We start from the raw sequence: 12,237 nt of genomic DNA on the forward strand, positions 1-12,237 counted from the left end.
ATAAATAGCGTTTGGCTGAAAGGAATCATGGGATGAATTACCGTAAAACACTGTATAGAAAATCCGAGAAAAATTCTGAATAATTTGGCATTTATTTTTATAACAAGATCAATGTAACTTTTGGTATGATGTAAGAATATCAAAGCCGTTTTTTTTTCTTAATATACACTTCTGTTATTTACATACATTCTGAAAAAAATATAATATGCTGCTGTTTAATGCAATAAATACACTATTTTTTCATGTCTTTTAATTAAGTCTCTTCTGCTCACCAAGCCTGCATTTATTTGATTCAAAGTACAGCAAAAACAGTAAAAAATTTTGAATATTTTTACCATTTAAAATAACAGATTTCTATTTGAATATATTTTAAAATGTAATTTTATTTCTGTGATTTCAAAGTTGAATTTTTGGCACCATTACTCCAGTCACATGATCCTTCAAAAATCATTCTAATATTCTGATTTGCTACACACACACACACACACACACACACACAAAAAAAACATTTTATTAGCATTATTATATTGAAAATGGCTGAGTAGAATTTTTTCAGGTTTCTTTGATGAATAGAAAGTTCTGAAGAACAACATTATAAATGACTTTTGATCCATTTAAAGCGTCCTTGCTTAATAAAAGTATTAATTTCTATCATTTCTCCAAACTTTTGAATGGTATAGTGTATGTTACAAAAACTTATTTCAGATTTTTTTTTTTTTATCTTTCTTACCCCAAACTTTTGAATGGAAATACATCACGGTTTTTCCACAATTTTAAGCAGCACAATGTTTCTTGAGCAGCAAATCAGCATATTAGAATGATTTCTGAAGGATCATGTGACAGCATTTATTTGAAAAAAAAATGTCTTACATTACATAAATGACTTTTGATCCATTTAAAGCGTCCTTGCTTAATACAAGTATTATTTTCTATCATTTCTCCAAACTTTTGAATGGTATAGTGTATGTTACAAAAGCGTTTTAATTTCAGATGAATGCTGATTCATTCATTCTGTACTCAGCTGTTTTAAATATCGATAATAATATTAATAAAAAATGTTTCTTGAGCAGCAAATCAGCATAGTAGAATGATTTTTGAAGAATGGAGTAATGATGCTGAAAATTCAGCTTTGATCACAGGAATAAATTACATTTTAAAATATATTTAAATGGAAAGCAGTTATTTTAAATAGTAAAAATTATTACTACTTTTGCTGTATTTCGGATCAAATAAATGCAAGATTGGTGAGCAAAAGAGACTTCTTTAAAAAACATAAAAAACCTTCTGGTTCAAAAACTTTTGACTGGTAGCTTAAATAAATAAATAAAAACAAGTTTCACAGTTTTCAGACATGGGTTTTGTATTTAATGCTGCTCTGATGCCACATAAATTCCAACTTTTTATCAAACTATACATTTTTAAATTATCTCTGTGATCATAAAAGTGCAAATCAATGCAGTCTGAAACTAGTATCAGCACATTTACTCCATTAACTAATGTTGGTGCAAGTCTGACATGACAGGTGCTTGTTAAGATTAAATTTGGTGGTGAACCCTTTCCCACATTTCATACAGGTGTAGGGTTTTTCTCCAGTGTGACTTCGCAGATGCATGTCTAGAGTGCATTTCTGAATAAAGCCTTTCCCACAGAGCGAACATCGATATGGCTTCTCTCCAGTGTGGGTGCGCAGATGGGTGTACAAGTGTCCTTTCTGTATGTACCTCTTCCCACAAAGCGTGCACCTGTACGGCTTCTCACCTGTGTGACTGCGCTGATGTATTGTAAGTTGACTAAAACACCTGAACCTCTTCGAACAGTAGGAGCAAGCAAAACGCTTGTCTCCTGAAACACTGTTGCCGCTTAAACTCTCATTCTGTGTGTGACTGAAAGAAGTGTTTGGTTCACCGTTTGGCACGGTCTGGTTCACTGTGATTGTTCCAGGCGAGGCGTTTCGGTTCACTTCTGGTGATTCTGTTTTAGACGGGACTCTTGCGGTTGCTTTTTCTCTACTTCCTCTGTCAACACAAGGAAGAGTTTTGTGAACATCCTTGATGGGCGACAGGCTCACAGCTTCACCACATTGGGTTCCTGTGGTTAAGTGAATGTAATGTGAGTAGAAGGAAGTTATAAATTATTTATAAACATTGGCAATTAAAATGTAACACTTACCTGTTTCACTGTTGTCTTGACCAGTCCAAACATCTACTTCCTGTTGCTCTTGCTTTATCATACTTATTGGCTGGCTGGCATCACACTTCTGCTGTGGACTGTCCTTTGACATTGTGACATCACATTATATCTTATATTTGTGTGAGATATATAGAAACATTACGTTTTTTTTGCTTAGAAATATTTAAAGGCAATTAATATGAATATTTACATAAAGAAGAGAACTTGCTTGGTCTTGCTGAATTACTGTTGGGACGTCTCCTGTTGGGCCTCTAAGCCTGTTCAAATGATTGCGCATCTCTTCTGGGCCACATTCACTAATAAAGTAAAATAAAATAAACACTAGTTGTTAAAAAGTTTGGAACAGTTGATATTTCAATATTAACAGAGCAAAAATGCAGTAAAAACAGTAATATTGTGAAAAATTATTACAATTTAAAATCAATGTTTTATATTTTAATATATTTAAAAATATAATTTATAAATTTGATGCAATGTTGAATTTTCAGCATCATTACTCCTGTATTTAGTCACATGATCCTTTAGAAATCATTCTAATGTTGATTTGCTACTGATTTAACATTATAAGTCTTTTCTATCACTTTTGATAAATTTAATGAATTCTTTTTTTTAATTAAAGTACACATTTATTTTTATTTTATTTTGTATCTTTCTTACCCCAAACTTTTGAATGGAAATACATCATGTTTTTTCCACAAAAATATTAAGCAGCACAGCTTTTTTCAACATTGCTGATAATAACAAATGTTTCTTGAGCAGCAAATCAGCATATTAGAATGATTTCTGAAGGATCATGTGACACTGAAGACTGGATTAAGGATGCTGAAAATTCAGCTTTGTATCACAGGAATAAATTACATTTTAAAATATATTCAAAATTTAAATATGCATCACAAATTGTATTTTTTTTCTGTATTGTTATCAAATAAATGCAGCCTTGGTGCTAATAAGAGACATCTTTCAAAAACATTAAAATATCTTATCTATTCATAATGGTTGTGTATAAATTAAATCAGTGTGGTTAATGCACTTCACTGTAGAAATTATTGGTGCAAACTGCTGTCCCACAAAAAAAAAAAAAAACATATTTAAAAAGCATTTAAGTATTAAAATCTTATTTGTTAACTAAGAACATACTGTCTATTGAAACTCACAATAATACTTCAAATATTAGTAAGGTTAATATAAAATTATCATTTAGTGGGTACTTGCAACTGGGAGGTGGCTGCCCCAAACCCTAACTTTCAACTTATAAAAATTATATTGAAATAATTTTTGTATTTTATTACATTGTTGTTTTTAAAAACGTCTTTTGGATTCTTTCAACAAAAAATATTATATTTTCTTTGTAAATTATGTTTTTTTATTTTATTTTTTTACTTTTTATGATTATTTTAACTCCTCTTATGTACAGCACTTTGAATTGACATTGTGTATGAAATGTGCTATATGTGACCCTGCACCACAAAACCAGTCTTAAGTCGCTGGGGTATATTTGTAGCAATAGCCAAAAATACATGGTATGGGTCAAAATGATTGATTTTTCTTTTATGCCAAAAATCATTAGGAAATTAAGTAAAGATCATCTTCCATGAAGATTTTTTGTAAAATTCCTACTATAAATATATCAAAATGTAATTTTTGATTAGTAATATGCATTGTTAAGAACTTAATTTGGAGAACTTTAAAGGTGATTTTCTCAGTATTTTGATTTTTTTTTTTTGCCCCCTCAGATTCCAGATATTCAGACAGATGTATCTCGGCCAAATATTGTCCTATCCTAACAAACCATATATCAATAGAAAGCTTATCTATACATCTCAGTTTTGTCAAATTTAACCTAATGACTGGTTTTGTGGTCCAGGGTCACATTTAAACAAACTTGCCTTGCCTAAAACATTTATCCCGCATTTTCATGTTTTGGTCCATTGGCTGAGACTGATTTTAAAAACACCCCTACATTTATGATCAGAAAAAATTACTGTGCCCCTCGATCTCATACCTACAGTACGTGGTGTGAGAGTAGATATGTCCCATCATTTTAAGGTAGGAAAGGAAAAATCTGTGTGTAACTTTAAGGAACGACACTAGCGAACACCATTTTCCTCAAATTAAACACAATTTGAGAATTATTCCATAACATTTAGTTTTTATAAAAAGTAAGTATTTAAAATTGTCACTACCAAAAGTAGTGTTTCTGTAGTGGCATCTTCGTTTTTTTGGGTGTTATCCCATACAATTGTCACTACCATAACAGACATGACCAAAACATGTCATCATTGTATTGGTAGTGACAAAAGGCAACAATAACAAGGCTTAAGCCAGACTAAAATGTAAATCTGAGCTGTTTCAACTGAAATAAAATTGCACTGATTGATTTTAAAATATATCAGTGCCTTTTTTTTTGTCTCAAGATGCACACCAGTAATGTTTTTTTCTAAGCATGTTTATAAAAATTACTTAAATGTCCTAATTGAACTATGGTCTAATCCTGGCTTAGTCTAAGCCCTGTCTGTGAAACCGGGCCATAATGTTTTAGTAGTGTTTTAGTATGTGGGTTAAAATTCTATAATGTGATGTGTTTGCTACCAAAACATTACAGTCACTACTGAAAATGTGGGATGTTTTGTCAAAAATAAATTAAACTTAATTATCAACTAATATGTTATGATAGTGTTTGGTTCAATGTACAGGTGCTGGTGATATAATTAGAATATCTTCAAAAAATTGATTTATTTCACTAATTCCATTCAAGAAGTGAAACTTGTATAATGTATACATTCATTCCACACAGACTGATATATTTCAAGTGTTTATTTCTTTTAATTTAGATGATTATAACTGAAAACCCCAATTCAGTATCTCAGAAAATTTGAATATTGTGAACAGGTTCAGTATTGAAGACACCTGGTGCCACACTCTAATCAGCTAATTACAAGCAATAGGGATAACCGCACCCTGGAGAGAATTGTGAAACAAAACCCATTCAAAAATGTGGGGGAGATTCACAAAGAGTGGACTGCAGCTGGAGTCAGTTCTTCAAGAACCGCTACGCACAGACGTATGCAAGACATGGGTATCAGCTGTCGCATTCCTTGTGTCAAGCCACTCTTGAACAACAGACAGCGTCAGAAGCGTCTCGCCTGGGCTAAAGACAAAAAGGACTGGACTGCTGCTGAGTGGTCCAAAGTTATGTTCTCTGATGAAAGTAAATTTTGCATTTCCTTTGGAAATCAGGGTCCCAGAGTCTGGAGGAAGAGAGGAGAGGCACAGAATCCACGTTGCTTGAGGTCAAATGTAAAGTTTCCACAGTCAGTGATGGTTTGGGGTGCCATGTCATCTGCTGGTGTTCAATAGTGGTCCACTGTGTTTTCTGAGGTCTAACTTTATGGAGATGCAGATTTCATTTTCCAACAGGACTTGGCACCTGCACACAGTGCCAAAGCTACCAGTACCTGGTTTAGGGACCATGGTATCCCTGTTCTTAATTGGCCAGCAAACTCACCTGACCTTAACCCCATAGAAAATCTATGGGGTATTGTGAAGAGGAAGATGCGATATGCCAGACCCAACAATGCAGAAGAGCTGAAGGCCACTATCAGAGCAACCTGGGCTCTCATAACACCTGAGCAGTGCCACAGACTGATCGACTTCATGCCACGCCGCATTGCTGCAGTAATTCAGGCAAAAGGAGCCCCAAGTATTGAGTGCTGTACATGCTCATACTTTTCATGTTCATACTTCTCAGTTGGCCAAGATTTCTAAAAACCCTTTCTTTGTATTGGTCTTAAGTAATATTCTAATTTTCTGAGATACTGAATTGAGTTTTTCATTAGTTGTCAGGTATAATCTTCAAAATTAAAAGAAATAAACACTTGAAATATATCAGTCTGTGTGGAATGAATGTATGCATTATACAAGTTTCACTTCTTGAATGGAATTGGTGAAACAAATCTTTTAGAAGATATTCTCATTATATGACCAGCATAACGAATCCTTAACTTTGAAATCAGTATGATCAACTTTATACCTTTTACAAAGAAAAACTGGATTGAAAATACAACAAATCTCATAAATCACATTTGTGATATTGTTAAAATTGTAATCGTTATTGATTTATGAATATAACCATTCTAATTAAATGACATATTACCGTGTTTTAGTAGTGACACATTTGAGGAGAGGAAAATGTTCCAAAACTTTCTGCAAATACAATATGAAAATTACCTGTACAATTACTAGAAATGTGTAACGTTACCTTGGATGTTACACAGTTTGCATACCAACTCTGACTTTGAAACAATTCAGTAGAATGGCCCATATATAATGTTAAAAAAACAGTTTGCATATGTGTCCTATAACGTATATGCAATTCCATGCTAATTAAACACCAAAACAAAAGTGGAACTACCTTTTAAGACTCTCAGTGAGTGTTTGTCCAGTGTTTGTCCACGGCTGGACCTCCATCAACCTCAGTCTCTTCCTCAGGGCGCTGATTTCACTGCGGCTGCGGCTGACCTCCGACAACAACAATTCACACTCCACATCCACGAGTTTGCTTATCTCTAATACAGCTGTTTGCACAAGTGCTTCCATGATGGAAGCTAAATGAGTCTGAAAAGAGGAGAGAGTGGAAACCATTTCCCCAAATTTCCACAAACTATCGAAAGGAAGTCACAAAGTTTTTTTTTACAGATATACAGAATCAACGGCTAGTTATATAAGTTACTGGTACTTGTATATTTTAACGTAATAAAACAAAATAAAAATATATATATATATATACAGTTTGCATCTTAAAGCAACGGTTCCTTTTCCTACTAACTCTTGTACGTGTAGCTTGGTTAATGAATTCTCTAAATATGGCGCACTAGCTCCATCTATTGAAACGGAGCCGTTTGAATGCGAGCCTGAGGGAACATTTTTACATTCACAAAACCAGACTGATATGTTATACACTTCCAGTCAAAGTATTGAAATTAGGCTTAATAGTTTTATTTAACAAGGATGCTTTTAATTTATCAAAAGTGATGATAAAGATATTTATAATGTTACAAAAGATTTCTATTTCACATAAATGCTGTTCTTCTGAACTTTCTATTCATCGAAGAAACCTGAACAAATTCTACTCATCTGTTTTCAACATAATAATAAATGTTTTGGAAAAGAAAATCGGGATGTTAAAATGATTTCTGAAGGATCGTGTGATTGGAGTAATGATGCTAAAAATTCAGCTTTGAAATCACAGGAATAAATACATTTTTTAAATATATTCAAATAGCTAGGTTATTTTAAATGGTAAAAATATTTCAAAATGTTACTGTTTTTGCTTTACTTTAGATCAGATAAATGCAGAAGACTTAAAAAAAAACTAATAAAATCTTTTGTTAGTGTAAATCTAATTTTCGATTATTTACTGCTGACATAACGTCGTTTTACTTTCACAGAGAAAATGTTTAGGTTCCCAAAACGTATAATGTTCTTTAAGTGTCACGGTGTTGCAATTCTCTGCATATTGTGATGATACAATATAATAAATATGGTCACTGTTTATTGCAATATCTGTACTTTATTACTCCAAACTAAAACGTATCAAAAATATCTAATTTGAAATTAGAAATCGACTGAGTATTTAGAAACATTGGCTAAATCTTACAGTCTATGGGCTAAATCAAGTGAGCACTACATTACCCAGAATGCAACAGTAGGCTACGTTCGCTGCGATTGGACGTTGCTCAGATCGCATGAGGGGCACGTAAAGGAAATCTTACTACTAAAGCATTCCGAGGTGAGTGTCAATTAATGTCGTGGTTTTACATCTTCCATAAGTCAGCGTAGAAAGTATTTGTTTTTGACGTGTTATTTTACTGCCAAAGTTATCGGTAACTTAGATTTTTAGTGGACTTGTAATATGGCTCGCAATTTAGTTTTAATACTTCCTTCATTCATCTGATGTCATTAAACTTGCACTGCACAAACAAATTAAACAGTGCACGTTGTTCACCACAACGAGGTATAATTGCATATGGCAGTTAACTTATTGCTTTCTTTTTCTGGTCATGCTAATACATTTGGACTGCACTGTCAGTTGACTTAAGCATTGCTTCATATCTGAATTGACTGGCGTAATCATTGCCTCTCTTTATTTCAGAGAGTGATGTCTGGACGAAGAGTGGTGGTTTTCCCCTCAGCGGCTGAGCTTGGACCTGCTCTGGCCCAGCTGGTGTCCTCTCGAGCAGAGAAAGCTCTCAGAACAGGTGGAAGCTTCTCTCTGGGCCTTTCAGGAGGGAGTTTGGTGTCCATCCTGAGTAAGGAGCTACCTGCTGCCCCAAGCCTGGACTGCAGCAAATGGCTCATTGGCTTCTGCGATGAAAGGCTCGTTCCATTCAGTGATCCAGAGAGCACTTATGGCTTATATAAGGTAACTCCGTGCATATTAGGACTAGTGACAGTGTTTTACTCTTACTACAAAACCTGACAGAAAGACCTGGAGGTAAAACAGAGCTGCAGCACATTTTTGTTTTAAGCCACAAAGCCCCCCTTAAAAGAATAAAAACAATGATATGTGAACAAACAGCAAGTTTTAGGCACTTACGATTCATATACAGTAGCTGCTATAGTATTCTAATCACTAAAATCAGCAGACACTTGTAAAATGAATAGTTCACAAAAAAAGGAACTTTACTCATCGTCTGACTATCCGAGATGTAGGCAAATTTGTTGCTTCTTTGGAAAATATTTGGAGAAATTTAGCATTATGTCACTTGCTCACCAATTGATCCTCTGCAGTGAATGGGTGCCGTCAGAATGAAAATCCCAATTGCTGATAATACATCACAATAAGCCACAATGAGTCCACACAACTCCAGTTCATCAGTTATCATCTTGCATCAGGGTAAAATGTGAGTCCTCTATCCATAATATTGCTTTCTCCAGTTAAGTCATGTCATCTGAATCAGGAGAGAAATATGCACAGATAAAGCATGAGCAAAAACAGTTCTAAACAAATATGATGACGGATTTTATTGGGATTTTTTCACTGGAGGAAGTGTTATGGATATTAAAAGATCAAATTTCAATATACACCTTATTGATGATACATACTATATATAGTACTATATATATACAGTTGCAATCAAAATTATTCAACCCCTTTGACCTGCAAGACATTTTACTGCAGAGAACAAAATTTTGTGAAAACAATTCAACAAAGGCATCGGTACACTACTACCGAAAGTTCATTAATACACATTTAAGTAATTCTGAGAATGTAAGTTGATGAACTTGTAACCTACTGTGCATTAAAAACCACACGAAGCCGGTTACCATTAACAAAAAGGGTTATTATTAAAAAGGAAGAAACAACAAAAGAACGATCAGGAGGAGGATTCCTCACGCATATACACTGGAGCGCCGTGCAAGGGAAATTCCCCGAAAAAACCCAAGCCTTAAAGGGACAGACACCCAGACCGTTACAAACTATGAAAAAAAAACTAATTGGCTCTAAACATCCAAGTTCACCAATAAATACTGCCTTTTACGTGCTTAGAAGCTTCTGTCACCTTTCCACTGAAATCCTGGCCCATTCCTCACCTGAAAAAGCTTTCGACCACTGATAATCTTTGGTTTTCACTTCCTTCAAATTTAACCAAAAATTTTAAATGAAAATTTAATCTGGAGACTGTTTGGCTTTTTACAGGTGGGCGTTTCTATAAGGGTGTGATTTTGTGATGTGAAAACTATGATAACTGATTGATTTTTATATCCTACAGAATCAATTGTTTGAGAAAATCAACATTCCAGAAGACAGGATTTTGTCTATAGATCCTTCTTTACCTGTGCAAGAATGTGCTGATGACTATGCAAACAAACTAAGCAAGGTGCATTTTCATTTTATAGGCAGATTACATTAAGCTAATTGTATTTTTTTCAACTCATATCCCTTTTTGTCATTGTAGGCTTTGAACACTGAGAAAATTCCAGTTTTTGACATGCTGTTGCTGGGAATGGGACCAGATGGACACACCTGCTCTCTTTTTCCAGATCATCCTTTATTACAGGTTTCAGATACATTCATAATAACGCAGCAATATAACATCTGCTCTTAATTTAGCATGTATCCCACTTATTACAGAATCCTATTGTTTCTCCTATTAAGCGTTTATCTGTTTTCAAATGAATTTGTGCTTGGCTTTATTTTTTAAAGGGATAGTTCACCAAAAAAGAAAATTCTGTCACTAATTACTCACCCTCATGTCATTCCAAACCCATAAGACCTTTTATTATATTATTATAATGGATTTTTTCTGTCCATGGAGGGTCAGACAGCTTTTGGAATTTATCAAAAATATCTTCATTTGTGTTCCGAAGATGAACTAACTTACGGGTCTTACGGATTTGGAATTTTCATTTTTGAGTGAACTATCCTTTTACGTATCACTTTGATTTGGGAAATGTGATTTTGTAGGAAAACCAAAAGACAGTGGCACCCATCTCTGATTCCCCCAAACCACCTCCTCAGCGTGTCACTATGACATTACCCATGGTTAATGCCGCTCAGTGTGTTGTGTTTGTGTCAACTGGGGGCAGCAAAGCTCCTATACTCAAGGTAAGCACTTTCTGTTGTGTCTCAGACCAGATGGACAATTGTATATCTATCTATAATTGTGAATGTTATATTTGTACTTTATTAGTTTGATGTTCTGACTGTTTCAGTTGTGATTCTGTATTTTCGGTACTTCTGTAGCAAGTATTGGAGGGTGGAGAAGGCCCTGCACTTCCAGCAGCTCTGGTCGCACCTAATCAGGGAGAACTTTTTTGGCTAGTGGATGAGCCAGCAGCTGCTTCACTCACGTCTCAGGTGGAGAGGCCAGGTCCTGGGGCAAAACTCTGAATTTAGGAGACAGAAACACTGTCTAGTATTCCTATGAAGTCTTTAAAAAGCCCTATGTTTGCAGAGATTGTTTCTTCAAAGCACTTACGGAAATTATCATTTTAATGCTAATTATGACTGCAGTTATTGTTACAACTCTGAATGAAGCTTTCAGAATCCATCTTGATATATATAAAAAGTATAAACACTGTTTACCAATGCTACGTTAGCGTTACGGTTACCTTTGTAAATTTGTTACATTGCCCAAAAAATGTAATAAAAGTTAATAATGTTAATATCCATTCTTCAGTTTTCCATTTTGGTTCTATTTCATGCATTTTGTATTATGGAATCCTGTTTTCGCTATGGGATAATAATAATTAAATAATAATAATAGCTTTTTATCTCACAATTCAGACATTTTTGTGAGATAAAAAAATCACATCAAGAAAAAAATCTCAAAACTCTGAGATACAAACAAACACACAATTGAGAGATATAAACTCAGAATTGCGAAATATAAACTCAAATGTTTGACATTTGTTCTCTTAATTTTTAGTGTATCTCAATTCTCACAGTCCTGTTTTTTCCCACCACTGAATGAAAGATAAAAAGATAATTGTGTCCTTTTTTTGTTAATTCAGATTTTTTCTTGCAATTTCAAGTTTATGTCACATTCCCAACTTTGTGCCTCATAACTGTGAGAAAAAAATGACTGAATTGTGAGATATAAACTCAGAATTGCAAGAAATGTTTAGTTTACATATCACATTTCTGACTTCTTTCTCACAATTCTGAGTTTACATCTCACAGTTCTGTTATTTTCCACCACTGAATGAAAAATAAAAAGATAATTGTGACCTTTTATGTTAATAAAATTTTGTGCCTCATAATTGCGAAAAAAAAGAATGACTGAATTGTGAGCTATAAACTCAGAATTATATCTCACGATTCTCAAGTCAAAGTCACCTTTATTGTCAATTCTGCTATATGTACCGGACATACAGAGCGTTGAAATTGCGTTACTCTCAGACCCTAGGTGCATACACGTAACATTAAATAAAAAAGGTAGGAATTGTAAAATTTGTAAAAATACAAATAAACACAATTATACATATAATATATAAAAACAAAAACAATATACAAGTAAGGGCACATGGCACAGTGCAAACCGG

The 12,237-nt window shown here is 34.0% G+C and overlaps 2 protein-coding genes across 3 annotated transcripts; one reads left to right on the forward strand and one right to left on the reverse strand.

Annotated features, from left to right (window-relative positions):
* Positions 1-188: 188 nt before the first annotated feature.
* Positions 189-7,014, reverse strand: LOC141344588 (uncharacterized). Its single transcript, XM_073849467.1, has 4 exons — positions 6,602-7,014; positions 2,381-2,486; positions 2,170-2,272; positions 189-2,088 (listed from the first exon to the last, which is right to left on the reverse strand). The coding sequence occupies exons 1-4, from the start codon at positions 6,829-6,831 to the stop codon at positions 1,490-1,492; spliced, it is 1,038 nt and encodes a 345-aa protein (XP_073705568.1). The 5' UTR covers positions 6,832-7,014; the 3' UTR covers positions 189-1,489.
* An 895-nt stretch (positions 7,015-7,909) lies between these two features.
* Positions 7,910-11,358, forward strand: pgls (6-phosphogluconolactonase). Of its 2 annotated transcripts, none has more exons than XM_073849477.1 (6): positions 7,910-7,978; positions 8,342-8,611; positions 9,963-10,070; positions 10,149-10,250; positions 10,658-10,798; positions 10,937-11,358. In XM_073849477.1, exons 2-6 carry the CDS (start codon positions 8,348-8,350, stop codon positions 11,081-11,083), a joined length of 762 nt encoding a protein of 253 aa, XP_073705578.1. In that variant the 5' UTR covers positions 7,910-7,978; positions 8,342-8,347; the 3' UTR covers positions 11,084-11,358. The 2 variants fall into 2 exon arrangements, with proteins under 2 accessions (XP_073705578.1, XP_073705584.1); XM_073849483.1 differs by lacking the exon at positions 7,910-7,978 and adding an exon at positions 8,048-8,203.
* Positions 11,359-12,237: the final 879 nt, after the last annotated feature.

Source organism: Garra rufa, chromosome 1 (genome assembly GCF_049309525.1).
Source record: "Garra rufa chromosome 1, GarRuf1.0, whole genome shotgun sequence".
In the NCBI taxonomy this organism is placed as follows: Eukaryota; Metazoa; Chordata; class Actinopteri; order Cypriniformes; family Cyprinidae; genus Garra; species Garra rufa.

Coding starts and splice junctions, on each gene's coding strand:
- LOC141344588 (XM_073849467.1), bottom strand. CDS start 6,831: ATGGTTTCCACTCTCTCCTCTTTTCAGACTCATTTAGCTTCCATCATG. Junction 2,273..2,380: donor AAGCAAGTTCTCTTCTTTAT/GTAAATATTCAT, acceptor ACAATGTCAAAG/GACAGTCCACAGCAGAAGTG. Junction 2,089..2,169: donor TCAAGACAACAGTGAAACAG/GTAAGTGTTACA, acceptor ACTTAACCACAG/GAACCCAATGTGGTGAAGCT.
- pgls (XM_073849477.1), top strand. CDS start 8,348: ATGTCTGGACGAAGAGTGGTGGTTTTCCCCTCAGCGGCTGAGCTTGGA. Junction 10,071..10,148: donor ATGCAAACAAACTAAGCAAG/GTGCATTTTCAT, acceptor TTGTCATTGTAG/GCTTTGAACACTGAGAAAAT. Junction 10,799..10,936: donor GCAAAGCTCCTATACTCAAG/GTAAGCACTTTC, acceptor GTACTTCTGTAG/CAAGTATTGGAGGGTGGAGA.